A 26700-nucleotide genomic window follows, 5' to 3' on the forward strand; every position below is an offset into this window, starting at 1 on the left:
AACGCGCGCACTCCCCCTTCATTCATCGCTGCCTGCGCTCTGCTGTGGACGTCACCCACTCACGCTGCTCTGCACACTGACAGCAAGAGGCTTTATACCAAAACCATGAGGGGCTCCTGCCGCCCGAACAATCCGCGGGACCCGCCAGGTAAGCACCGAACCGGAACTCTGTCCCCACTTTCCTCACGCTTGTTTGTTTTATCGTTGTGAAGCTGTGGTGTGCAGACAGAGCTACAGCTGGGTTAGCAGGCGGACGAAGTAAACAAGTCAGTGTGTCACGTAAGCTTCCTTGAGAGCTGACAAGGAGGAGAGGCTGAGCAGAATGACACTTACAGCCGTCGAATTAGCTAAAAATGGTTGTTTTATTATTAAATAGTGGAGAGAAAGCTTGCTCATATGGGGAGGACTTGTTGGCAGCGCCTTGTTAGCTGACAGTTTGGAGAAGGAAGAACTGTAAACTGATTCCTGAAGGAAGCTAGACATGGATGTAGTTTATTAATGCCTCTAAAACACATTACACAAGGCAGGGACTCAGAAAGGTCATGAAAGCAGTTTTATTAAGTTTGTCATAGACTACTTTACCTTTATTATAATACATAAGGGAATATTTTTTTTCAGAAAATAAATAAATAAATACTTAAAAAAGTATTTAAGACATTTATTTAGGAAATAGGCAAATATTCATTCCAAACAGTAAACAAAGATTATGCTTTTTTTTTTTTTTAGCAAATAAATAAATACAAATGCACAATAATTTTAAAAGGTAAACAAACATATATGGGTTTTTTTCTGCAAAAGAAATGAATAAAGAACAAATACTGTAAAGAAGTAAACAGGAGATTTTTTCTTAAGCAATTAAAGTATTCAAAAAAGTAAACACAAGAATGTTTTAGCCAAAAGTAAATAAGATTTTTTAAGCAAATAAATATATACTTCAAAAGGTAAGATTCAAAATATCCTTCCAGAAACAGTAAATAAAACAAAATTTCCTCAGCAACTAAATAAAGTGTATCTTCAGTAAATGAATACATTTAACAATAAAACAGAATATTTTTCCTCATATGTATAAAAAAAGAAACGCTTCAAATAAGTAGACAAATGAATATTGTCAATATCAAATAAATAAATACACAAAAAATCTAAATCTGAAAATATTTCTTCATCAAATAAAAAAATGCCCCAGAAAAATGCATAAGATCGTTTTTTAGCTAATAAATTATTAAAAAAAATAAACCTTTAAAAAAGGAGTAGGATCATATTTTTATTCAGTAAAATCATAGTCCTTTATTTTTTAGCAGATGGTTTTCAACGTCGTCAGATACCTGACACTACCACATGATGCTTATGTTTTAAGAAATTATTAAGCACTTATTACTAGTAAGGTTTAAATTAGTTGCATCAATTTACCACTTGAATAAGCTGAGTTGGATCAGCAATAAAGTGACACAAATACTGTTTGGACCTGCAGGTAACGTGTTGGCATGTACGGGACAGATGGACAGCAGATTTCCCTGTTAATGTAGGGGTTGAAATCCAATCCAGCATGTCCTCCAGTGTTATCAGATTCACATTAAGGTCTGAACGCCTCTTTGGGTTTACATTTGCATTACTTTAAACAAATAAAACATTTTATATCATTTACATTTCAGAACTAAGGACACACAGACAGGTGAGCATAGTGCACCTGAGGAAGGGCTTACATTACAACCTATATAATCCAATGTCAGTTATTATGAGACGGTTCTGTTATGTAATTTCATGAATCATTTGTCCTGGAGGCCTATTCAGTATAATACTGCTGTGCTGTCATGTTTAACAAGCAGAGTGCAGACAGACCCCAGTGTGGTTTAGATGGCTGTTGTGGCAGATGTATGGAGGATGAGCAGACCTGGAGATGTGCTCCATTTTCACCCTACCTGAGAGGAGGGGCTGAGCCTTAAACATACCAGAGTGCAGCTTGCTGCTTGTGGAGGCTGCTTTATGTGTGACTTTTAAACAGCTCCTTTGTGACATATCTGGCTATTAACTGTGTCGACTAAGACTGCCAGATTTAGCTGTGAGTTTATGTTTCCTACATTTGCAGTGATTACACTTCACATGGTGCAACAGATCTATGTGGTAATTGGGCATTTACATACACACAATAGCTGTATATACCACTAGATACAGGCTGCTCGACATTAGAAAGCCTTATTTTTTTCAATGTCTCCCACCCTTTGATGCTACATAGAAAATCTTTGTTCTTACATTTATATCTGTGACAGATTTTTGCTGTGAATCATCATCTTTGTGGATCACTGTTATCCTTCTAAGCAGAGCTGCAAGCTTTCTCTCCGCTCCTCCCTCACTCCTGCCCTCCCTCTCTCTGTGTGTCGGCTTTATCTGGGGGAAAGTTCACCCGCTCGCACAGAATCACATTAACGGCTTCAGGCGGGCCTGTGTTGTGGCAATGCAGTAACTGTGTGACTGTGCAGTGACACTGAAACAGCTGACGCTTTAGCATGTCAGAGCCTGGGATTGCTTTTAAGGTGTTTTTTATTTGAATTAGCCGTACGAATGTAGCAAGATGTCCTGCTCAGATGAAAAATTTACCTACACTCACTAAGAGCATGAATATTATATTAATTATGGGCTTTTAGAAAGACACATTCTAACCATTGTTTTTTCAGGGTGGAATGGCTAGAAAATGTTCATAATACAGGGGTTGGACAATGAAACTGAAACACCAGTCATTTTAGTGTGGGAGGTTTCATGGCTAAATTGGACCAGCCTGGTAGCCAGTCTTCATTGATTGCACATTGCACCAGTAAGAGCAGAGTGTGAAGGTTCAATTAGCAGGGTAAGAGCACAGTTTTGCTCAAAATATTGAAATGCACACAACATTATGGGTGACATACCTGTTGGGGGTTATGATTTTTATTGATTAATCTTGATCAATAATTATAATTAAAAATCATAATTTGACAAAATCAATTTCTTAACCAAAATCCTCATTTATGAATTGAGACCAGAGATGTTTCTGGTGTTGTAATTGTGGCTCAACGCCTTTGACAATTACAACCGTTAAATACTCCGTAATAATTAATAACTATTGCCGGAGATGTCACTGTTTAATCGACCGTTTCTGCCGAAACGTGTGGAACTTTAACCTTATCTTGACTGACAAATCACTTTTGCACACAATGAACACAAAACGCTCTCTCTTTATCTATGTGGATATTTATTAATCTTCACCTACTCAACATGCAAAATTCTACATAACAAGGGTAACGCATCTAAATAAGCAAAATAAAGAAAACAGCAGTGGGTGTGTATTGAATCAACCAGCGGTTATGGCAAAATTGAGAATATGACGAAGAGGTGTGGTGGTGAGTGGAGAGTGGGCGGGGGCGCAACTCCAACTGTAACTCAGTTATTCTGACCATAAAACTTCCCCCAACTCCTGAGCAGACAAAGGGTTATAAAGCTTTTGGCGGCAAGCTAGCGAGCAGCGATATTGGAGACAAAGGAAAATGGAGAATTTTACCATGAGGTTATTTTAAAAGTCCAGTCTTACAACGCACCTGCGTTGACTCTCAGATGGTAAAACACGCACAGAGCTAGGAACGCAGCGGCTCCAGATATCAAAATAACACATCAAAGTTTCAATAACAAAGTTACATGCACATATCATTTGAAGCGTTGTTGCGCGTCCACAGTTAAACTCCAAGAAAGCGGTCAGTCCCCGTCCTTTGGCCTTCTTGACGAAAAGGAAAAATAGGATCTGACCATCAAAGTCGATTTGGGATGAAACACAGTGGCGGTTCGTTTCCTCGAACTCCGTGTTTTTAGTTACGTGTTAAACTCACGTCTTCGATCGGCAAAGTGAAATTTCTGGCCTTCCTAGTCCAGAAACCTCAGTTATGAATTGTTTGTTGGCCAACGAGAGAGAATAAATGAAATCCACTCAGGACTCTTCTTCTCCAGGTGATGCTTCAGATGTTGGTGATCGGGTCACAATCTCCAGCTGAAGGCGTATGTTCAAAATGAGCGCCTTCATATATAGCGTCCTGTGACGTCAGACTTGGGACGCTCGTCATATCAGTTGCAGTGCTCGACGGGATATGTATTAGCGGGCTGTCCTGGATACAAAATGGCCGATGCCATTGGAGAGGCACAGTGACGTCCAACAACGTGCAGATAGTCCAATACTCAGCAAACAAGTGGTCCAACATACCAGAGTTCAAAATAGGACAAATTGTTGGTGCACGTTTTGTTGGCGCATTTGTGACCAAGACTGCAAGTCTTTGTGATGTATCAAGAGCCACGGTATCCAGGGTAATGTCAGCATACCACCAAGAAGGACGAACCACATCCAACAGGATTAACTGTGGATGCAAGAGGAACCTGTCTGAAAGGGATGTTCGGGTGCTAACCCGGATTGTATCCAAAAAACATAAAACCACGGCTGCCCAAATCATGGCAGGATTAAATGTGCACCTCAACTCTCCTGTTTCCACCAGAACTGTCCGTCGGGAGCTCCTCAGGGTCAATATACACAGCCGGGCTGCTATAGCCAAACCTTTGGTCACTCATGCCAATGCCTAACGTCGGTTTCAATGGTGCAAGGAGCGCAAATCTTGGGCTGTGGACAATGTGAAACATGTATTGTTCTCTGATGAGTCCACCTTTACTGTTTTCCCCACATCCGGGAGAGTTCCGGTGTGGAGAAGCCCCAAAGAAGCGTACCACCCAGACTGTTGCATGCCCAGAGTGAAGCATGGGGGTGGGCCAGTGATGGTTTGGGCTGCCATATCATGGCATTCCCTTGGCCCAATACTTGTGCTAGATGGGCGCGTCACTGCCAAGGACTACCGAACCATTCTTGAGGACCATGTGCATCCAGTGGTTCAAACATTGTATCCTGAAGGCGGTGCCGTGTATCAGGATGACAATGCACCAACACACACAACAAGACTGGTTAAAGATTGGTTTGATGAACATGAAAGTGAAGTTGAACATCTCCCATGGCCTGCACAGTCACCAGATCTAAATATTATTGAGCCACTTTGGGGTGTTTTGGAGGAGCGAGTCAGGAAACGTTTTCCTCCACCAGTATCACGTAGTGACCTGGCCACTATCCTGCAAGAAGAATGGCTTAAAATCCCTCTGACCACTGTGCAGGACTTGTATATGTCATTCCCAAGACGAATTGACGCTGTATTGGCCGCACAAGGAGGCCCTACACCATACTAATAAATTATTGTGGTCTAAAACCAGGTGTTTCTGTTTCATTGTCCAACCCCTGTCGAAAGCCTTTAATATGGTGCCCCCTGTGGCATCTAAAGCCACTTCAACTCTTCTGGGTAGGATGTCTACAAGGTTTTGATATATATTTATACTGGCCATTCTTCCACAAGCACATTTGTGAGGTCAGACATTGATGTTGGACAAAATGATTCTTTTTTTTTGTTGCCATCAACAAGCTTGTGGTATAATAATTCTGGCTTGATAATTAACCTGTTTTCATACAAGAAATGGTAAATGTCATTCAAACAGGTTTGGTATCTTTCTTTTAAGCATATCCCCTAAACTTTATATATGGTTGACCTTGGGCTAATTCCAGAAGTTTAATGTTGGCCCACTTTATTTATTCCAAACCCAGTTTTGATGTTTGTTTGGGATCATTGTGCTATTGTAGCTGTTGTCATGTTTTCAATCTAGTTGTTGAGTTGAGGTGAAACTGAAGATTTTTGAGTTAATCCTTCATAATGCACCAGTACCAGCAAATAGGCTGTCAGCATGATGCTGCCACCACCATGCTTGATACTTAACACAGTGTTCTTAGGTTTGAAAGCCTCACTTTGACTCCTTAAAAGCTTTTCTAATACCTTTTGCCAAATAGATCACTTTTTGTCTCAGTCTTTCTCTTGTCTGACTATAAAACGTTTCTCTACAAGAGGCGTCTGCCACCACAGTCCTAGAAAGCCACTGTCCTACTTGAATTAGATGAAGTGTTGCTCCAACACTCCTGAATAAAATAAAGAGTAAATTTTAAATTAAGAGTGGTGAAATACCAAGTCTATATTATGCCAGAAGCTTGTTGATTGCAACAAAAAGTGAAACCATCTTGTACAACATCAGTATCTGAACCCAAAAATGCACTTCTGATTGAAATAATGGCCAAATATTCATCATAAACAGACGTCTAAACCTTACAGACAGCCTTGAGCGCTACTATTTCTGATCAGAAGAGTGACCGAATATCCAGGCAGCATTAGGCCAGGGCCTCCTTCCTGGCTAGAAAAACTGTAGGATTTCTCTGGAACTTGCTAAGAAATATCTAACCTGTGTGGGTTTGAGGATAACCACAATATTATCAAGTCGGTGCACCTAAATCCTTTTTTATTATTATTATCATTCTATAATTATTCCACATAAGAAATATAGACTTTATATTCATAAATTAAAGCCTGAATATAAAATAATAATTTGCCCATGATGAGTGTATGTAAACATTTAACTGACACTGTATGTGCAGCATTGAAGCCTAGAAGAAACTTCCTTTCTTTAATCCTGGCAGCTTGTACACAAACACCACCACACAAGTACTTTATGTTCAAAAACATTAATATTTGTTGAATAAGACCTTTGTTTGCATTGTTTGGCCAACAAAATATTCAATTCAAGTACCTTGTGTCATTTTTACTGAAATAAGACTGCTCTTGACCTGTTTCATCCCAGTAGCCTCGTTTAAAGCCTGTATTAAATGTGTCTGCAGTCATCTGTTTACTTGATTGAGAAACAATCAAAACAGTGTTAAATCAAGCGGCCCAGCTTAATCAGTCTGTCACTGTTTCGTTGGCAACAGAAATCAATTGACCAACTCTAATCCAAAAGCAGGTCACTGTTGTTCTTTGTTTCTGTGTCTCAAAGATAACAGAAAAGGATTTACATTTATATGCAATCTTAATACTTGACCCAGGCTCAAAATTAACCTGGGTTTATTGTCCTGGTAATAAACGTTAAAAGCAACACTAAAGTTGGACTAAACTCCATACTCCAGTTTTTTTTATGTTTAATTGCAGCCTCGACTCCACTTTCTGAATGTGCTAAGAAACTGGAAGATTAGGTTAATTTGGGTGACCAGTATTTGGGTGACTTGAGCTCGTCTGCTAAACCAAGCCTAAAAAATCTGGGCGTGATTTTTGATAGAGTTGTCACTTGAGCATCATTCAAAGCAGCTCACTAGGAACTGTTTTTTCCAGCTCAGGAATATTTCGAAACTAAGAAGATTTGTTTCCAAAGATGATGAGCTGATCATTAATGCTTTTGTGTCTTCTCGTTTAGACTATTGTAATAGCCTTTTTTCTTGTCTTAACAAAAAAGAGCTGTCTCGTCTGCAGCAGGTCCAAAATGCGGCGGCTAGGTGCTAACTCGCACCAACAGAAGGGCTCATATTACCCCAATTTTAAAATCTCTCCATTGGCTTCCAGTGGTTTTTTGCTTTAATTTCAAAATCCTTGTTCTGACTTTTAAAGCTCTCCATGGTCAGGCTCCCCGATACATTAGAGCCCTGTTGTGTCCGTATATCCCTTCTCGAAGGCTAAGGTCATTGGATCAGAATCTTCTTAAGGTCCCTTACACCCGTTTTAAGACCAGAGGAGATCGTTCCTTCCTGGCCGTTGCGCCAAAGCTTTGGAACGATCTCCCGCTCTCGTTACGTTCTCTTGATTCTGTGGAAGTTTTTAAGAGCAAACTTAAAACCTATCTCTTTTGCAAATCTTTTTAACAATTCCAGTGCGTTGGATGTAGTTATGCTACTATAGGCTTGTGACTATTATATTTACCACTACCCTCATAGTGATGGTTTTTATTACATTTTTTGTCCCTTTATTGTTTTATGTTAATGTATAATTGTGCACTTCTGTAAAGCACCTTTTGACCTTTAATGTCTGTGAAAGGTGCTATATAAATAAACTTTTACTTACTTACTTTACTTACTTACTTACTTAATTTCAAGGAACACAAGCGAGAACAACGATTATGTAACGGAGAGGAGACGTGCGAGAGACTGAAGCTTACCTCAGGAACATGTCAAGACGGTGATGAATGCTCCTGTTCTACCCTCAGTCCAAAGTGACACACCTTTGCAACAGGTTTAGCATGTTTGTTAATTGGAACATTTGAGTGAACTTGAGCTAAATCAGATAGCTTATTTTGAAATGTGTGTGATGAAAAGTACTATACTTGCAAATACATTCCTTAGGGTTGGGTTTAAGCACATTAAAGTCGAAAAAAAAACATTTAGGGATTAGAGGAAACTATGTCTCTATGTTTTCATTTTGTACTGACCATGTCTACATGACTATATAACTTTGTGTAAATACTAAGGCCACCTTGCTCAGACACCTTTTCAGCATTGCCCACAGGACTGAAATTAGAGCTCTATGATGGCTGCTCCAAAACATTGACCTTGTGGTCCTGAAGTCACTTTGTAGCTAATTTGTTGGTATGATTTGGGTCATTGTCCATTTGGAAGACCCATCTGCACTCAAATTTTAATCTGTTGATGATGCCTTGAGATTTTATTATTACCAAAATGTTCTGTCCTCCTGATGCCATCTTTTGCTTCTTGTCCCCTGGCTCTATTTAGCCTGATTCCACTCGATTTGGCCCGCTTTGCAAGTGTTTTCATTATTGTTTTTTCCATACTGGAACCTACTTTTCTGGTCCCTGCTCCTGAGCAGGTACGACCCGGGCTGAGTTGGGACTACATGTGGCGTGAACAGACTGCTGTTCACGGATTGGCCGTGGGACTAGGATAAACTAGAAGGGTTTCATTGAGGTAATGCAGGGAAACGTTTATAAAATTCAAGAGTGACTACAATAATATTAAGGACCACAATGGCCGGAGCGGGTCATGCTGAAATAAAATCTTACTATTTACAAATTCTAAACCATGTCTGAAGGCTTAAAGAAAAGAAAAATGACACATCAGCTTTCTGTATTACATGCAGACGGGGCGCTGTATTTAACAAGATCCTAAATCACCTGATCACACATAAAATGAGCTGTTCAGACATGCATACATTTCCTCCAAAAAACACAACAAAATACCACCATTAAACAGTGTGTTTGGTTCAGAAATTCATTGACGGTGGTCAGGAGGGAGCATGCAGAAAGCAGCTGCCTGTAATCAGACTACCTGCATTGGGTTAAACAGGAGAAGGACTCCGCTGAATCCACGGAGTAGGAATATCCAATTGCCAAACTTAAACTAACTTCACCGTGGTCAAAAGTCCGCTGTTTTGCGCTTTTAAGTCCTTGTCCTCATTATTGCCATGACTATGCCTTAGTTTATAAGTTCTGGCTGGGCTGTGTTCCACATAATGATCCCAGAGGATCATTTTATACATGAAAAAAAAAAAAAACGGGAGGCAGGGCTTCAGCCGGCATTGCCCCAGCTGTAAGTGGGTCAGTGGAAACACAACAGGTACCATACCATGTAGAGCTGTGAAACCTTAATAGAGCCAGTGGAAAAAAGGCATTAGGGCACCAGTCCCTCTGACAAAGTATAACACAGCATGATGCTGCCACCCCCTTACCATACAGTTGTTCTCAGGCTTTTAAGATTCCCCCATTATCCAAATAAAACAATGATGACCATGTCTCTAGAAAAAGGTGTTTATTGCTGAGTGTTTTGAAAACTGTAATATGGCTTTTTATCTTACTTTTAAGTAAAGACCTCTTCCCCCCTGAGTGGCCTTTCAGCCTATGTTGTTATAGAGATTGCTTCACTAAGGATAATGACACTTTATTACCAGCTTCAGCCAACATCTTTACAAGTCTTACATCCTGGACAGGTGGACAGGTCGCCAGTCCATCGTAGAGCAACACAGAGACACACAGGACAAACAACCATTCATACCTAAAGGCAGTTTAGAGAGACCACTTAACCTAACAGTCATGTTTTTGGACTATGGGAGGAAGCCGGAGTACCCGGAGAGAACCCACAAATGCATGCACAAGGAGAACATGCAAACTCCATGCAGAAAGACCCCCGGCTGGGAGTCGAATCCAGGACCTTCTAGCTCCAAGGCAACAGTGCTTCCCCATTGAAAAATATATTCCTTCAAAAAATTATTGACATGTTTAATATTTATTTGTGCTGAAACATATTCAAGGAATTCTGATGTTGAATTTATCCAGTTTTTAGATCTATATTTAGTTTTCATTTGGACATTAATGTCACTAAACCATTTCAAACAACTTCAATAATTTCTCCATCCAACAGCAGATGTACTTAAATGTGCAGATCCCCTTGTCAGTAGGTGAAGAAACCACGTAAGTGTGTCTGGAGTCCTGGAGTAAATTGATTGGAGTACTAATGCTGCTGACATGCTGACTGCTCTCTAACACTTCCGACTTCAGGTCTCAGTCCATCTCACAACAGATCTGAGTTGATTACAAAGCTTTGATCAGTCTGTGAGCTGTAGTCTTCTCACACTGAACACACTTGTCTTAACTTGTGTCTAAACTGCTGAAAGCAGAAAGTGTTGCTTTTAAGTGTGGTTGCACGCTGCCCTCTGGTGTTTTTACTCTAGCACTACCTTGTTTTTCCTGCAGGCTAAGAACACAGCAGAGTAGGTCAAAAGAACAGTATGTCTCTATTGGACCAACTCACTTGATTAAGTACTTGACTTGTATTTCGCAGTCCATGCAGTCCTCATTTATGGCTAAGCTTCTTATTTATTCATTTAGCAATGAAAACATGGTTTAAGTTATGACAGAGAACTGTTGGTTAGTTTTACAGATCAGCAAATTCAGTCTTTTTCTATTAGCTCAATTTGCTGAAGTTACCAACTGACCTAAAATATTGAACTTTTTTGATAAATAAACAAGTTGAGCCACATGCAACAATTGCAAATGTATTCATACCCTTTACATTTCCTCATATTTTGCCAGCTAGAAAGGTGACCTTCAATCTCATGTCTGCCCTGTATTTAGCTCCATCCATATCCCCATCAACTCTTCCCTGTCCCTGCTGAAAATATACATCAACACGTTGACAAGTTCGATCTCATCTTGCTGTGTCCTTACGTGTTGTGTTCTTGTGAGGTGCACGGCTATCAGTTGTCCCATCAACAGATTCTCTCACCTGAGCTGTGGATCTCTGCAGCTCCTCCAGACTTACCATGGGACTCTTGGCTGCTTCTCTGATGACCCTTTATATTTGTCTGGAGTGATAGTTCAGCTGGACGGCTATGTCTTGTTAAAGTAGAACTAAACCCGATCACAAAACATAATCCCGCCCCCAGACAAATTTTGAAAAATGCCACCAAAGTGGGCAGTGCCAAGATACACTGAGGGGCACCGCCAGGTGAGGGGATGAGCGGAGGAGGTTAAGCAGGAGTGTGGTCAGGAGGACGAGGGAAAGTGGCAGCTAGTTTAATTTGACTTATTGAAACATGGAGAATGAGCAGAAGCATGCTGGTAGTTTCGCCACGGATCGTTCTATTGAGGTGAAGGAGTTTTCACCCTGCTCGTCACCAGATGTTGAGGGAGGCTTTATGGAGCCTAAGCCTTATCAGTTTGAGCCGCTGGCTCAAGGCGCTGAAACAGCGATGCCCGAGTGGCAGTGGAGGACAGAATGGGTCCAGTTTCTGAGTCGTAAAGTGATGTTAGCAGCATCATTGCTAACAGGGGCTAACGGTCAAAGCAGTAAAAAAATTTCTGAGTTTACATGTAGATTTATATTATCTCAATCAAAGCATAAAATGCTATAATCATTGCTCGCAATTTCGAACTACTGACTCGCTAGGCAGCCAGTGTCTGAGTGAGATGTTTTTGTACCTGAACAAGGGGCTTCGACATACACATGTACCAACCTGTACCGTTTGAACCAATAGGAAAAATCAACTGCAGTAGCCACCGTTCAAGCCATAGAGGGCAGCACTAAGATGGTTTTAGGACAAAAATAGCAGAATTAAACACGTTTACATGTAAATGTAAAAGAAATTACAGTAACATAAAAATAGCACCATTAAGGCCCAGTTTATACAGTTTATCTGCAAAAAAAGTTGATTCGGGGTTTTCGTTTCACTTTAAATTTCAAGGTATGCCATGTCTTTCCAGTTCTGGATAAATGATTGAGCAGAGCTTTCTGAGATGTTAAAAATTAGGATATTGTTTTGTAATTCAACCCTGTTTTAAGGTTCTCCATACCGTTATTCCTGTCCTGTCAGCTGTGTTCATTGGTCTCCATGAAGCTGTATGTTCTCTGATGTTCTCTAAAAATCCTCTGAAGCCTTCACAGAACAACTGTATTTATGAATGAGGCAAATTTGCACATATGTGGACTGTCTTCTGAGGCATATTGTTTTGCACTGGATTTTATTTAGGGGTATCAAAGTAAAGGGGCTGAATTCAGATGCTTGGAATACTTTTTGTTTTTATTTATAGTTACTATTGAAAACTACTAATAATTTCCCTTGCATTTCACAATTAAGCCATACTTTGGTTGGTTTTTCACATAAAATTTTAATAAAATTTATTTATTTTTGGTTGGATCATGACAAAAATACATTTAGATAAACTTGCAAATTGTTTTGTTTTTTTTAGCAGTTAGTGTAACTTTAATATCCTTGACGGTTGGTGTGAGGATTTTGTGATACATAAGGTATTTTGTACATTATTTTAGGCTTGAATCTAAAACGTTTTCCTAATACATCAAACAATAGCAGACTTAACTCAGACGGATGCAGTCTCCTCGGATGCTGTTTCCTTTCATGAACCCAGTGACCTGCAACGTGCATGTATGCATAAACAAAGAGAAGCAGACTGATTATCTGTTGTTTTTTCGCATGGCTGATAGCAGGAAGACAACATGTTTACATCATAATGGTCTTTCTGTTGCATGAGTGTGGAGCGTGTCGAAATTTGCAGACCTTTTAGAGTGGGATGAAAACTCCGAGAGGCCCGTGATAGGGTCGTGTAAAAGCCAAGACTTTCAGTTCTCATGTGGATGTGTTTACGTGGGCCTCGTACAGCCAGCACGCCTTCCATTCATCCCTTCTCCTCTCTGATTGGCTGCCGATGATTTGCTCTGTATTCTGATTGGCTGACTTCCAAGTTGCATTCGTTGCCCATGTGTGCCTCATGTGAACAAGAGCTTCTTGTCTTCTCGCTTATGTTTGCTTGCAGATGTACTTGTGCTCCATGCAGAGACATTACGGTAGCGTTTCAAAACCTGTTTTCTCAGAAGGGTGGACCAGACCTGGTACCCTGAAGATGTTTTTGAGAACATTTGATTTAAGGATTCAAGAACATGCCTGAATGCTTGGTGGAAAAAAAAAAATCCAAAACAAAATCACAACTTGGTAGAAAACCAGGTGGTAATTTGCAGACATATTAGAAAATCGTTTGTAATGGGGTGGCAGCCCCTATAAATTCGCAATTGACTTAACAATTAACCCCCACACTTAACTTAATAATCTTATGATGTATTTGTAAAATTGATTTAAAAGGAGACACACTTACAGCTTTCCAACATGCTAATTTTTAATATAAATTCCTTCAGTCCCACAAATATGACAACAGCTTAAAAAACTTGTGAAATTCTTTGTGTGCCACTCCATACAGATATGAGGTCTGACCTGCTGTTTCCAGCTTTAAACAATTTCGGTTCTTTCCCTTTTTATGGATTATAACATAAAAGGGCACTTTTATACCGGTAAAAGTTATGAATTCAACATATAATGAAGGAATTACATTATCCTTTGATTAATCAATGGATAGGTTACTGTACTCTTTATTTGATTTTTACTCAATTCAAACAAAGTGCATCAAAGTATAGGCTGTTGATTGGTCTATTCATAGACTGAATATACGAGGTGTTCTTAGTTTTCTATTAATGTAATGAAAAGGGGAAAAATTAATCAGCTTTTCCTGTGTCTAACCTGCCAATCATAGTGAAAATTGTTTGTTTGTTCAATCTCTGTCTGACTACATAATTGGTGCATCTCTATTATTAGTCCCAATCGGGCCCCACCTTTTCAACTTTTCATAGACTTATGCAATCATTTATTTTCTCTAGTTATATATATTTTTATGTAGGTAACGTTTTTTTCTCTGCAAATTAGCCTGATCACCAAGTGCTTTACAGCATACATTGTAGATGTTGCCAGACCCATTTTAAAGGGGGCACATGTCACTGGGGCACGTCACTTGTGCCTGATTAATGTTTCCCAATCAAATCTCAGCAAAAGGTTGCAACCGTTAAAAAACAAAGATTCCTGAAGATCAACTTTATAAGATTCTAGGAGATTCTGACTTCTTGGAAGGAAAAAAAAAGAATGAGAAAAATGTAAATAAATATGCAAAGTACTGTTTGTACAGATTGTATTATGAAGCCAGCTGTCTTTTAAAAGTGCACTGTAACAGCTCGGAACATTTAAAAATTGTTTCATGTATATGTCAAGCCACAAGTTAGCCAAAATGTTCATTTCAGCTAGCAATGTTTTAATAAAACGATCATGTGGTAGGCTATTGTAGAAAAGCCTGTGATATCAGTCACAAATTTAAGTAGTTTCTCTCTGTTGCATTACGTGTTTTTTCCATTTATTTTCATTTACTATTGTAATAGCAAGCTGCATAGGAAATGTATGTATTTCAAAAACTATTTAAAGATATTTGGATAAATAAATAAAAATGGAAGTTTGAATCTGACCCAAAACTGGACCCAAAACGCTTGGGCCTAAATTTTTCTTATCTGTTTATGGAGAAAGTATCCAGTAAGTATTTAACAGAGAAAAACAATAAATAAGCACATTGAAACAGGTAACTCGTACAGATGATTTAAGATGAAAGAACCAAGTCATGCATCAACATGTTTTGTTCCTTCGCCCTCTCTTCTTGCGCTCTGCCTGCCCTTCTTACGGTAATGAGCAACCGCTGTTTCTCAGCTGATATGAGGCGTCCACTCCGCTGCAGCCTCCTCAGTTAGGACTTGCCAGGACAGAAGCCCACCGCCTCAGTTTGCAGAGAGGTGCTTCGCGTTAGTGATCAAAGATCCAAGATGTTGGACAACGAAGACGTTTTGTTAGAGAACCACCCGCGGGAGCTCACCCAGAACCCTCTGAAGAAGATCTGGATGCCGCATAAGAACGGCCACATTGCGCACAGACGGGGTAAGAGATGCGGCTGACCCCCGGGCAAGTGCGCCAGCACAGGATGTGACCGGGACATCTGTGGGGATTGTTTTTCAGTTTGCGTCAGGTTTAGGCATATGTTCATTTTCCTCGTATTAGAGTGATTTCTTAACTCATTTAGATGTTCCAGGGCGCTGCTCGGTGAGGCTGGAAGTGTTGCATCATGCTCTGCGCCTCTAATCCGTGTCTACACTAATAACGCTTCCACAGGAGGACGTTCAGGAGCGTAGAGAAGGGGAATCACTGCGGGAACTTAATTTAGCCTGAACCAGCACCAACCTGTCTGGGTGTGAGACTTGGCAGATGCTCTTTAATTCGGCTCGGCAGCTTTCTCTCTGCAGCTCTGCTGTTCTTTTAAAGCTGCAGCCAGTCCTGTCCTGTGTCTGGTACGGTACCGCCCACCATCTGCAGCTCTGGCTAATGCAAAAACCCCAGAGAGATCACGTCACCCTATTATCATTTATGACTCGAAATGCACCGATAATAAGAATGATTAGGAAGGTACTTTTGAGACTTTAATTTTAAAACGATTTAATGATTTTGTTATGTGAATAATAAAAAAAGTAATAATATTTGAGGGTCCATATTAGAAAATACCAAAGCTGGCCCAGATTTATATGGGGCCCTGAGAAGAATTTCTTTTGGGGGTCCCAATTCCAATTAAGCCCACCAACAAAGTTACGTCACTTCTGTCTTCATAAAACTGCAACTTCCCCCCTTTTGCGTGAAAGCAGACTCTAAAAGCTTATTAAAATCCAGTAATAAGTTGTTTTTTTTCCTTATTTTAAGTGCTTGAATGTGATAGCAGACCAAGGAAACAGTTATATAATTTTGCTGCTGGTCGCTGATTGGAAGGATTATATAAAAAAAACCTTAAAGTAAAGGCACTGAATTTTGTCATTGTATAAAATCTTTAATTCTATTAAATAATTAGCCCTACATTACACTGTATAACTATACTCAGTCCACAAGGACAGGAATTAGAATTAGCTTTATTGCCAAGTTTGTACATACAAACAAGGAATTTGACTCCGGTACACTTTGCTCTCTGGGTTTTTAAATATATTTTAAATATATTTATGCATATATCTTTATGTCCTTAAATATACATATATACAAAGGTGCATTTGTAACATCTGTATGCTGTTGTTTTGTAGTCTATTGAATGTTCATCAGAGAAACAGCCTGGGGGAAGAAACTGTCTCTGTGGCGGCTGGTTTTAGTGAACAGTGCTCTGTAGCGGCAGCCTGAAGGTAAAACTCTAAACAGTTTATGTGCAGGGTGTGTGGGGTCTGCAGAGATTTTAGCTGCCCTTTTCCTGACCCTAGACCTGTATAAGTCCTGGATGGATGGAAGGTCAGCTCTGATTATTCTCTCTGCAGTCCTGATTATTCGTTGCAGTCTGGACTTGTCCTGTTTTGAGGATGAGCCAAACCACACTGAGATGGATGAAGACAGGACAGACTGAATGATGGCAGTGTAGAAGATGACCAGCAGCTCCTGTGGAAGGTTGAACTTCTTGAGTTGCCTCAGGAAGTACAGTCTCTGCTGGGCCTTCTTTAGAACAGTGTCTATGTGTGAAGACCATCTCAGGTCCTCAGAGATGGTGGTTCCTAAGAACCTGAAGTGGTCCAATACAGCGGCCGATACAGCGTTGTTGAGGATGGTGAGGGGGGGGTTCTCCGAAAGTCCACCACCATTTCCACAGTCTTGAGTGGGTTCAGTTCAAGGTAGTTCTGACCGCACCAGTGTACCAGCCGATCCACCTGCTGTCTGTATGCAGACTCATCACCGTCCTGGATCAGTCCAATGACAGTGGAGTCGTCTGCAAACTTAAGGAGTTTTACGGACGAGTCCGATGAGGTGCAGTCATTTGTGTACAGAGAAGATCCTTGTGAAGATCGGAGCGAGTTGATTTGCACAGGCTTTCAGGCATGATGGGGAGACGTTATCAGGTCCTCCAGCTTTCTTTGTTTTCATGCGCTGAAAGAGCCTGTTTACATCTTCCTCGGAGATCTTTAGTGCAGGCAGAGGATCTGAAGGTAGGGGGTTGGTAGCTTTGTGGGAAGAACTTGTTCCTAAATGGGATGTGGAGGAGATGATTTGAGGTGTGAATGGCTTCTTGTCATGTCTGCAGTAGAAGCCATTCAGACGGTTGGCCAGGAGACGACTCTGTTCAGGAAGGGTGGGAGGCTCCTGTAGGCAGTCAGGTTTCTCAGACCGGTCCATACAGCCGAAGCATCACCAGTAGAAAGGCTGTTCTTAAGCTTCTCAGTGTAGTTTCTCTTAGCTGCTTTAATCTCATTTGTTAGTTTGTTCCTGGCCTGCTTGTACCGCGCCCAATCTCCACTGCTGTGAGGTTCTTCCTTGTCCCTGCGCAGATTCCTGAGGTGTGGAGTAAACCATGGCTTATTGTTTCCAAAGGTGCAGAAGGTCTTGGTCTGCACATACATGTCCTCACAGAAACTGATGTATGATGTCACCACATCAGTTAGTTGGTTTAGGTCAGTGGCTGAAGTTTCAAAAACAGTCCAGTCTGTGCATTCAAAGCAGGCCTGTAGCATCTGCTTTGATTCCTCAGTCCACTTCTTAACAGTGTGAACCTTGGGTTTGGAAGCTCTTAGTCTCTGTCTGTAGGTTGGGATGAGGTGGATTAGATAATGATCTGAAAAACCCAGAGCAGCCCTGGTAACAGCATGATATGAGTCCTTTAAAGCTGTGTAACAATGGTCCAGTGTGTTTTTGTCTCTGGTGGGACACTTAATATGCTGTCTGTATTTGGGGAGTTCATTGGAGAGGTTTGCTCTGTTAAAATCTCCCAGTATTATGATGAAAGAGTCCCACGTCTGTAATCAGCTCAGCGAGATGTTTTTCAGCGGCAGAAGTGCAGCAATGCGGTGGAAAATATGAGCCAATTATTATAAACGAGGAAAACTCTCTCGGTGAATAAAACGGTTTACAGTTTATGGAAAATGACTCCACTAATAACTACATCCACTTTCATGTAGGAGACTTTAATAGATTTGTATCTCTTGTTGTCCCTCAGTATGCATGACAAACTGCCCGACGCTCATTGTGACCGTCGGACTTCCTGCCCGAGGAAAGACGTACATCTCAAAAAAGCTCACTCGCTACTTGAACTGGATAGGCGTGCCAACCAAAGGTATGAGCAACATTCCCAACAATTAACACAAATGAAGGGGAAAGCAGCTGAGCACTTTGTTTTGAAACACGACTGTCTGCTTGTCAGAGTTCAACGTCGGGGACTACCGGAGAGAGTGTCTGAAGATCTACAAGTCTTTTGAGTTTTTCCGTCCAGATAACGAAGAGGGCGTTAAAATCAGACGGTGAGATTGCAGATTTTTCTAGTTTTTTTGTTTTACTCACACAGGCATCTAGGAAACAATAAAGTAGCACTCTGCTGGACAGATTTTTCCATTTCAAAATTCAATACTTTTCTTAAACTTCTAGATTTTTTTTTTAGAACGTTCTGGACATTTAAGCTCAAAACGTTTACTTAGTTGGCTTTTAGGATCGTTTTGCCTCCACAGATCACGAAACAAACAGTTGGCTTCTCATACAGCGATGTGAAAGAGGGCTTTTCACAGCTTTTTTTGGCATCTGGACCAACTTTCAAAATCCTTAACACTTGTCAAATCCAGGTTGAATCATTCTACATGAAACATACACTTTACAAGCACAGTTCATCTGTGATGCCTTCATTTGGTTTGTGAAAATTAAAAGAAATATGAGTGGCAATGCATTTTTTAGAGTATCCACTTAAACAACCACTGATGCAGTTTAAAACCATGATCTAAGACGTGTTTAAGAGCCAAAAAAAAAAAACACTGAAATTCCCACATTTTGAGTGGGTGTGGATTTATTTATTTTTTATTCCCAGTCAGTAGGTGAAGAAAAAAACATAAAATAACTGATAAAGGAAATAATCAAGATAGAAATCAATGTAAAAAAAAAATATTTATTTAGAAATCCTGGATTTAATCTTTCGGCAGATGGAAAAAGGAATAAAGTCTGGACACCTAAAAATTTTTCCACACTTATCCAGACTTGGAAAAAGTCAAAATGAAATTCCTCACTTTTCAAGGAATCCTGGGAAGCTCATCTGTAAATTCGTTTTAGCGCAGATTTAAAGAGTAACCCGTCCTGTTTCCTTTCACAGCCAGTGTGCGATGTCAGCGCTGAATGATGTGCGGCAGTACCTGAGCGTTGAAGGAGGACAGGTTGCTGTAAGTCCTTCAGTTGATCCCTGATGTCTGCAAGTGGAGCAGCTTCACAGCAAATCTGTGAAAGGGCTGCAGTAATAACGGTGTTTTCCTGCTGTTTCAGGTGTTTGATGCCACAAACACGACAAGAGATAGAAGAGGAACCATCATGAAGTTCGCTGAACAGAATGGGTTCAAAGTATGATCACATGAGGATGTTATCTGTTTAATCTTAAATTAATAGCCTCCAAGTTAGTTTACAGGGCTTTCTTCTCGATGCAGGTGTTTTTTGTGGAGTCTGTGTGTGAAGACCCAGAGGTCATTGCACAAAACATTGTGGTAAGCCCCATCTTTTTTGATTCAGTGTGTTTATATCAAATAATATCCAATTTGGCCTTGTACGAATATGAGCTGAAGCTTTTGTTTTGATTGAGCAATACTCAGCATTAGATAAAAGGCCCAAGTCACTTTTAAACAGCCAACTTCTGCTTCCTGCTTTTCCTCTCCTCACATGCTCTGTTTTCCTTTTGAAGCAAGTAAAGCTGGAAAACCCAGACTACATGAACTGCAGTTCAGAAGAGGCCATCGAAGATTTCATGGAGAGAATAAAGTGTTACGAGACCTCCTACCAGCCTCTGGATGAGGATCTGGACAGGTGAAGATGCGCAAAAAAAAAACAACCCGATGATGAAATCACGGGTGACTGGATTTCTCTTCTTTTGCTTTCAGCGACGTGTCTTACATAAAGATCATGGATGTAGGCCGTCGGTACCTGGTGAACCGTGTTGTTGACCACATCCAGAGCCGAATTGTCTACTACCTGATGAATATCCACATCACTCCACGCTCCATCTACCTCTGTCGCCATGGTGAGAGTGACCTCAACATCAAGGGACGCATTGGAGGAGACTCTGGCTTGTCCGGCAGGGGGAAAGAGGTGTGTGTCTGTACACGTCTGAAACATATAGAACCTTGCAAAATACCATCCATCCACTCACACATAAGGGCAATTTAGAGAAACCAATTAACCTAACAGTCATGTTTTTGGACTGTGGGAGGAAGCTGAAGTACCCAGAGAGAACCCACGCATGCACAGGGAGAACATGCAAACTCCATGCAGAAAGACCCCCGGCTGGAAGTTGAACCCAGGACCTTCTTGCTGCAAGGCAACAGTACTACCAACAGCGCCACTGTGCAGCCCCTTGCAAAATACCCGTTAAGCTTTTTCTGCTGCCTGCAGAGGATTAATCAGAGTAACCAACAGAATCATGGTAACTCTGGAGGAGCTGCAGAGATCCACAGCTCAGATGGGACAATCTGTCCACAGCGCAACTTTTAGTTAAGCACTCCACAATTATGTCTTTTATAGAAGAAAGGCAAGAAAAAAGCCAAGAGAAGTCTGGTTTGTACGTAGTTTCCTAGAAACCATGTAGGAGACACAACAAACATGGAAGAAGGTGCTCTGGTCAGATGAGATCAAATCTAAACTCTGTCAGCCTACATGTAAAGCTAGGTGTGGCAAAGAACCAGCAGCCTGAATACAGCATCTCCACTGTGAAACACGGTGGTGGCAGCTAGAGAAGGCTGATTGAGGCTTTGTTGAAGCTGCAACATTTGTCTTGTGCACTTGGGCAAAACTGTTCATTAGGCTTCAGTGTTACAGTGCTTGAGTAGGACATCTAGTGGCTATTAAAATAAAGTACAATCGAGGCATGTTTGTCCTTCATCTCTCACTAATTTGCACGTTCCAGCGTTCTTCTCAGCAGTGATTGTACCCATACATACTTCTGTTTTATTATGTGTTACGAAACATTTAAACCGTGCTGCTGCTGCATTCATGAGACGCGTTCTACAAAAATAGACTAGTGTAATTTTCACACAGAACTCATGCAAGTACAAAATACTTAATGAAGTTTTAATAAATGTGTTTCTGGGTTTATCGGTAGGGAGGTTCATGGTGCTGTCAAAGTAGGGATTTTCAACTCTCTGACACCCTCGTTAGTTCACCTGACACACCGAACCATTTAGATAGCTTGTATGACATACAAAGCAGTTGAGTGCTTGACCCGTCAGCAGTTGTGGGATCAAACTATGCCTCCACACAGTGATTCGGTGCATTTGTTTCATGAGCTACCGCGTGTGTCCAGGGACCATCTCTTGTGGCAGCAGCATGCTGTGGGGATGCTGTTCTTCAACAGGGACAGGCAAGGTGGTCAGGGTTGATGGGAAGATACAGCGAGGTAAATAAAGTACAGTTCTTGGAGAAACCCTGTAAGATACTTCCAGCAGGACCTTAAGAATACAACCAGAGCTACAATGGAATGGTTTAAATCAAAGCATATCCATGTATGAAAACAGCCTAGTCAAAGCCCAGACCTAAATACAAATGAGAATGTGTGGAAACAGTTGAAGACTGCTATTCCCAAAGTGTTGACACAGTATCATTTTCTTTCCATTTCACAATTTTGTGCTACTTTGTGTTGGTCTATCACATAAAACCCAAATAACATGCACTGAAGACTCTGGCTGTAATGTGTTAAAATGTGAATAAGTTCACGGGGTATGAATGTTTTTCCAAGACACCATCTCTATATGGTTTGAATTGTTAATTTAATTTTTTTTAAAAATCTTTCTGAAAGGGTTTCTTATCGTCTAGTTTGCCAAACGCTTAAGGAATTTCCTTGAAGAGCAGAACATCAAGGATCTGAAGATTTGGACCAGCCAGATGAAGAGAACCATCCAGACAGCAGAGTGCCTTGGAGTTCCATATGAACAGTGGAAATCTCTCAATGAGATTGATGCTGTGAGTCAACTTCTGGTCTCATCACTTCATAGCATTATCATTTTTAGAGCAGCAGTTTAAAACCTATCTTCTGCTTTTTACAAAGGGTGTGTGTGAAGAAATGATGTATGAGGAGATCCAGGAGCATTTTCCTCTGGAGTTCGCGCTGAGAGACCAAGACAAATACCGCTACCGCTATCCTAAAGGAGAGGTGATTAAAAACATTAGATATGATGGTTAAGTGAGTTTCCTGATATGTTGTGAGATGTTTTCAGTATTTAAGGGGTCTGTTATTCTGTGTTAGTCGTACGAAGACCTGGTGCAGCGGCTGGAGCCTGTCATCATGGAGCTGGAGAGACAGGAGAATGTCCTGGTGATTTGTCACCAGGCCATCATGCGCTGTCTGCTGGCATATTTCCTGGACAAGACTTCACGTAAGAGTGATTTTGTCTCCTTACAATGTCTCAATAGGATATCAGAAGGTAAAAAGTATTCATACCTTTTGAACTTAATTCTGAAGCTGAAGGAAAGTTTTAGAAATTAGCTCAAGCATAGTTATATTTGATGGAGAGCATCTCTGAGCATATATTTAAGTCTTGCCACACATTCTCGACTGAATTATTGCCTGTACTTTGACTGGGCCAGTCTAATTAATGAATATGATTTGATCTAAACCCTTCCACTGTAGCTCTGGATGTATGTTTGGGCGGTTGCTGTGTTGGAAGTTGAACCTCCACCCCAGCCTCAAGCCTTTTTAGCCTCTAACATGTTTTCTTGTAGAAATACACTATTTAGCTCCACTTATCAACTTTGACCAGCTTCCCTGTGATAAAAAGCATCCCCACAGCATGACGCTGCCTCCACCATGTTTCAGTACTGGGATGGTGTCTCCAGGGTGATGTCCTGTATTAGTTTTCTGCCACATATCGTTTTACGTGAAGGTCAAAAAGTTCAATTCTGGTCTCATCAGACATGACAACCTTCTTCTTCTGCATCTTCAATAAAGTAAAAGTTTAAGAGGTATGAATACTTTTGCCAGCCACTGTATAGCTGTGCTTTATAAGAACAAAAGCTCAACTAAATTTTTTTGACTTTCTCTCTTTTTATCACAGACGAGTTGCCTTATCTCAAGTGTCCCCTGCATACCGTGCTGAAGTTGACACCAGTTGCTTATGGTGAGTATTTTTTGGGAGTTTATATATGTTTTTCTTTCCAAGTATAAGTCCTAAATTTCCATGTAGTGAAATTTGCAGAAGCCCTGATTACAGCCTCAAAATCACTGAAGCCTCATGTGCACAGAGAGAATTATTTTGCAGATACCCAATTATTTCCTCTTAAATATTGATGATTCTCCTTTTTTGTTTTTGCTCTTGCTCAGGATGTAAAGTGGAGTCTGTGTATTTAGGAGTGGAGTCTGTGAACACACACAGAGACAGGCCAGAGGTAGGTATCACAGGCAGCATACTGAGAAGCTTCACAGCAGACACTTGACTTCACTGCGCCGTCAACCTCACACCATCTGTGAACGTCGTGCAGATCTGGGGTGGGGGTGTAGGTTCCTCTCTGTAAACACACAGACTGTGATTTTGTGTCTAAACTCCTCTGAAGGCACGTCACGTCCTCCTTCCTATTCAGTCCAAATCTTCCTGCAGCTCAGCTGTCCGTGTTCAACCCTTTCCTGTAAACAGAGAATATAGAGAATGTAACACAAAACAACCTAATCTATTATTTAGACTTTTTCACTTTTCATTTTTGGTTCCAGTGTTGGGAAACATAATTCAGTTTTGTGTTTTTACAAACTGTGAGAAATCATTAGTCTGTAGAGTCGCATAGAATAAACCGTTAAATGTAGTACTGTGATAACTAATGTGTGCTGTTGTTAAAATCATAATGCATTTTTGGGCAACATATGTTTCCAGAGACGCAACAGCAACCGAATGAGGAAATTTAATTTAAGCACGTTTTACTTTTAAATGACATGTAATAAAAGCTAGAGATGCACCGATCGAGCCTTGACTGGTCAATTTGTGACCTGCTGATACCAATTTTTTATTTGTTTTTTAAATTTGAGAACTCTTAACACACACAGTTACGCCCAAAGGTATTCATACCCCTTGTAGATATAGATTTAATTCAAACGAGGGTTTTTCTTTCTACCTGGAAAAATACAATAAAACAAAATGTTATTGAAAGAAAATCTGTTTCATTTGCATTTCAACGACAAATGGTGTGTTGAATTGTTTTTTCCAGCTGTCTCAATATTCAGTAGAAAAGCCTACAATGGCATCACAACAATCAAACCCTTCTTATAATTGTCGACCAGCATTTTGCATGTTTCTCATGATATTCTCAGTCTTTGTCTCTTAAGTCTTTGAGGTTAGAAGGCCTCCTTGCCATCACTCTAATCTTTAGCTCTCGAACTCTGGCTGGGACACTCCAAAGCGCTAATATAATTACCAGTATGGAAAGAAACATGTTGCTATAATTAAAAAATTACTTTAAACCCGAATTTGGCCAGGGTCTGAATAATTTGAGTCTAACAAAATGGTTCCTTGATAAGGGTAAGCGTTTTGAATACAACAGAAAATTAATCTACATTTAATGCATCAAAGAATTTGTTCCAGGCCTTTAATGTTTGATTTGCACTTGATTGATTGAACATGGTAGGATGTTTAAGTATTGATATTTAACCAGCTGATCGCAGATTAGAGCTGATCAAGAAAAAATTGTCACATTTTGACCTCTGGCCAATTAATTGGTGTTTTTGGTGCATCTCTATTAAAATTATTTTTGTTTATTGGTTTAATTTGAGTTTATTCATACATTTTGTTTAATATCGCTGCTGTACGCACAATTTTACATTTAAAATGAATGATGCTGCACATGACGCACAATTTTCTTGCCTGTTGAGTCATTGTTAAAAGCTGCACCCTGAGCCAAAAACAAGTTGACTCTTGTACCTGTAATATATACCAGCATTGCTTTTAGCTTGCTAAATTTTCAAGCCTGTGTTTTATACCTTAATCGAATGTAATGTGTCTTATGTTGACATTGTTAACATTTGTGCATTGTAAATAAAACAAGTTCATTTCAATTATTGTTTCTGGCCAAATTATCATTTATTTTGTCAAAACGAAAGCAGATACAATGGCTTATATTTATAAAGCCACGGTTTTCTTCGTTATACATCCAACTTTCGAAACCGACTTCCCTCAGGAAGGCTGGAAACAATGTCTCCAGCAGCTTCTTCACATTGACTTGACCAAATATTTGGGTTTCACACCTTTTAAACCCTATTACGCCACTTCTGGTCTAAATGCAGCCAAAGCAACATGTCTATTCCACTAATGCCTGTAGATGCATATTCCACACACACACCAAGGAGGAAATTGGAAGTTTTTTGCTACCCTCCAGTGGCCAGTTACACCTAATTTAGCTAATCTTCATACTAACTCACCACATATACCAAAAGTATTAAATGTGCTAAATTTGAATTAATCTCAGCTTAGATGATCGGTTTGAGAGTAAAAAAGTTATTTCTTTTATGTAACCAGAAATAAATTTAGGCAGAGAGGGTTTAACGGACATCCCTTTCATAAACCCAAATCCAAAGCATCCAATTCATAAATGGATATTAATTTCTAGGGTTTAACTGTGACAATGTTACTCTGTAGTTTCTAGTGGTGATAATTACTGTCCCTCCTGTCGTTGCTCCTTCCAGAATGTGAATGTGCAACGCAGCACTGAAGACGCTCTGCAGACAGTTCCAGCTCACCTCTGATTTATGAGATTCCTGCTCCAGTTGAGACCTCGTCTGGTTCTCTCAGGCCTTTTTGGTATAAATGATGCCTACTCTGCAGCTTCGACTCGTGCAGTACTTTTAATTTCTGTGGGGAGAAACCTATTCCCGATAAGTGGGTTCACTAGTACTGGTGCTAAAATGATCTTAGAGCTCAGAATCATCTGTGACTGTAGTACGGAGTCCTGTCTGTATTGTCATGTGCTTCTGTATATTTGGAAGATGTTTTAAAATCAACTGAGAAACAAAACTACAGAAAAACCTCACAACACTGTGTTCTGCTAAGAAATGTTTTTTTGTAAATCATTGTTTTATTTTTACTTACTGTTATATTTTATACAAAAGCTAAAAAAGGAAACATGCATCAAGGACTAACAGCACCAGATAAACCATATGCATTCCAGTAATGAAGACTGTTGCCATAATCCATAATGTGACAACTGCACTAAAATCAGGAAGGACTTTGACTAAAGTGATGACATATCTACAGTCCTATTCCTCGTACCCACCATCAGTAAATTATTAGCTACAGCAACAAAGGCCTGTTTTCTGAATGGAGGTATGAAGTTTGGTGCCGTGGAAGCTGTAGATGTACGTCTCTACGTTATAACTACCTGGTATTAAACACATTGTATATAATTGTGCTGCATACTGAGCTGGGGGATTGTAAATGTTAAATAAATAAATAAATAAAAATCACTGAAA

At 40.2% G+C, this 26700-nt stretch overlaps 1 protein-coding gene across 2 annotated transcripts; it reads left to right on the plus strand.

Moving 5' to 3' along the window:
- pfkfb4b (6-phosphofructo-2-kinase/fructose-2,6-biphosphatase 4b) lies at window positions 1–26694 on the plus strand. Of its 2 annotated transcripts, none has more exons than XM_047348304.1 (14): window positions 1–148; window positions 18238–18354; window positions 18442–18538; window positions 19372–19438; window positions 19539–19613; window positions 19697–19753; window positions 19948–20069; window positions 20144–20351; window positions 22071–22217; window positions 22303–22407; window positions 22501–22630; window positions 23309–23371; window positions 23575–23639; window positions 25918–26694. In XM_047348304.1, the coding sequence occupies exons 1-14, from the start codon at window positions 106–108 to the stop codon at window positions 25975–25977; spliced, it is 1356 nt and encodes a 451-aa protein (XP_047204260.1). In that variant the 5' UTR covers window positions 1–105; the 3' UTR covers window positions 25978–26694. The 2 variants fall into 2 exon arrangements, with proteins under 2 accessions (XP_047204260.1, XP_047204259.1); XM_047348303.1 differs by lacking the exon at window positions 1–148 and adding an exon at window positions 14929–15170.
- Window positions 26695–26700: the final 6 nt, after the last annotated feature.

The sequence above is a fragment of the Girardinichthys multiradiatus genome, chromosome 20 (genome assembly GCF_021462225.1).
Source record: "Girardinichthys multiradiatus isolate DD_20200921_A chromosome 20, DD_fGirMul_XY1, whole genome shotgun sequence".
NCBI lineage: Eukaryota > Metazoa > Chordata > Actinopteri > Cyprinodontiformes > Goodeidae > Girardinichthys > Girardinichthys multiradiatus.

Excerpts from the sequence above, each read along its gene's own strand:
- pfkfb4b (XM_047348303.1), top strand. The coding sequence starts at position 15,059 with ATGTTGGACAACGAAGACGTTTTGTTAGAGAACCACCCGCGGGAGCTC. Across the intron at positions 19,754-19,947 it reads TCATTGCACAAAACATTGTG|CAAGTAAAGCTGGAAAACCC; the intron begins GTAAGCCCCATC and ends TTCCTTTTGAAG. Across the intron at positions 20,070-20,143 it reads CTGGATGAGGATCTGGACAG|CGACGTGTCTTACATAAAGA; the intron begins GTGAAGATGCGC and ends TTTTGCTTTCAG.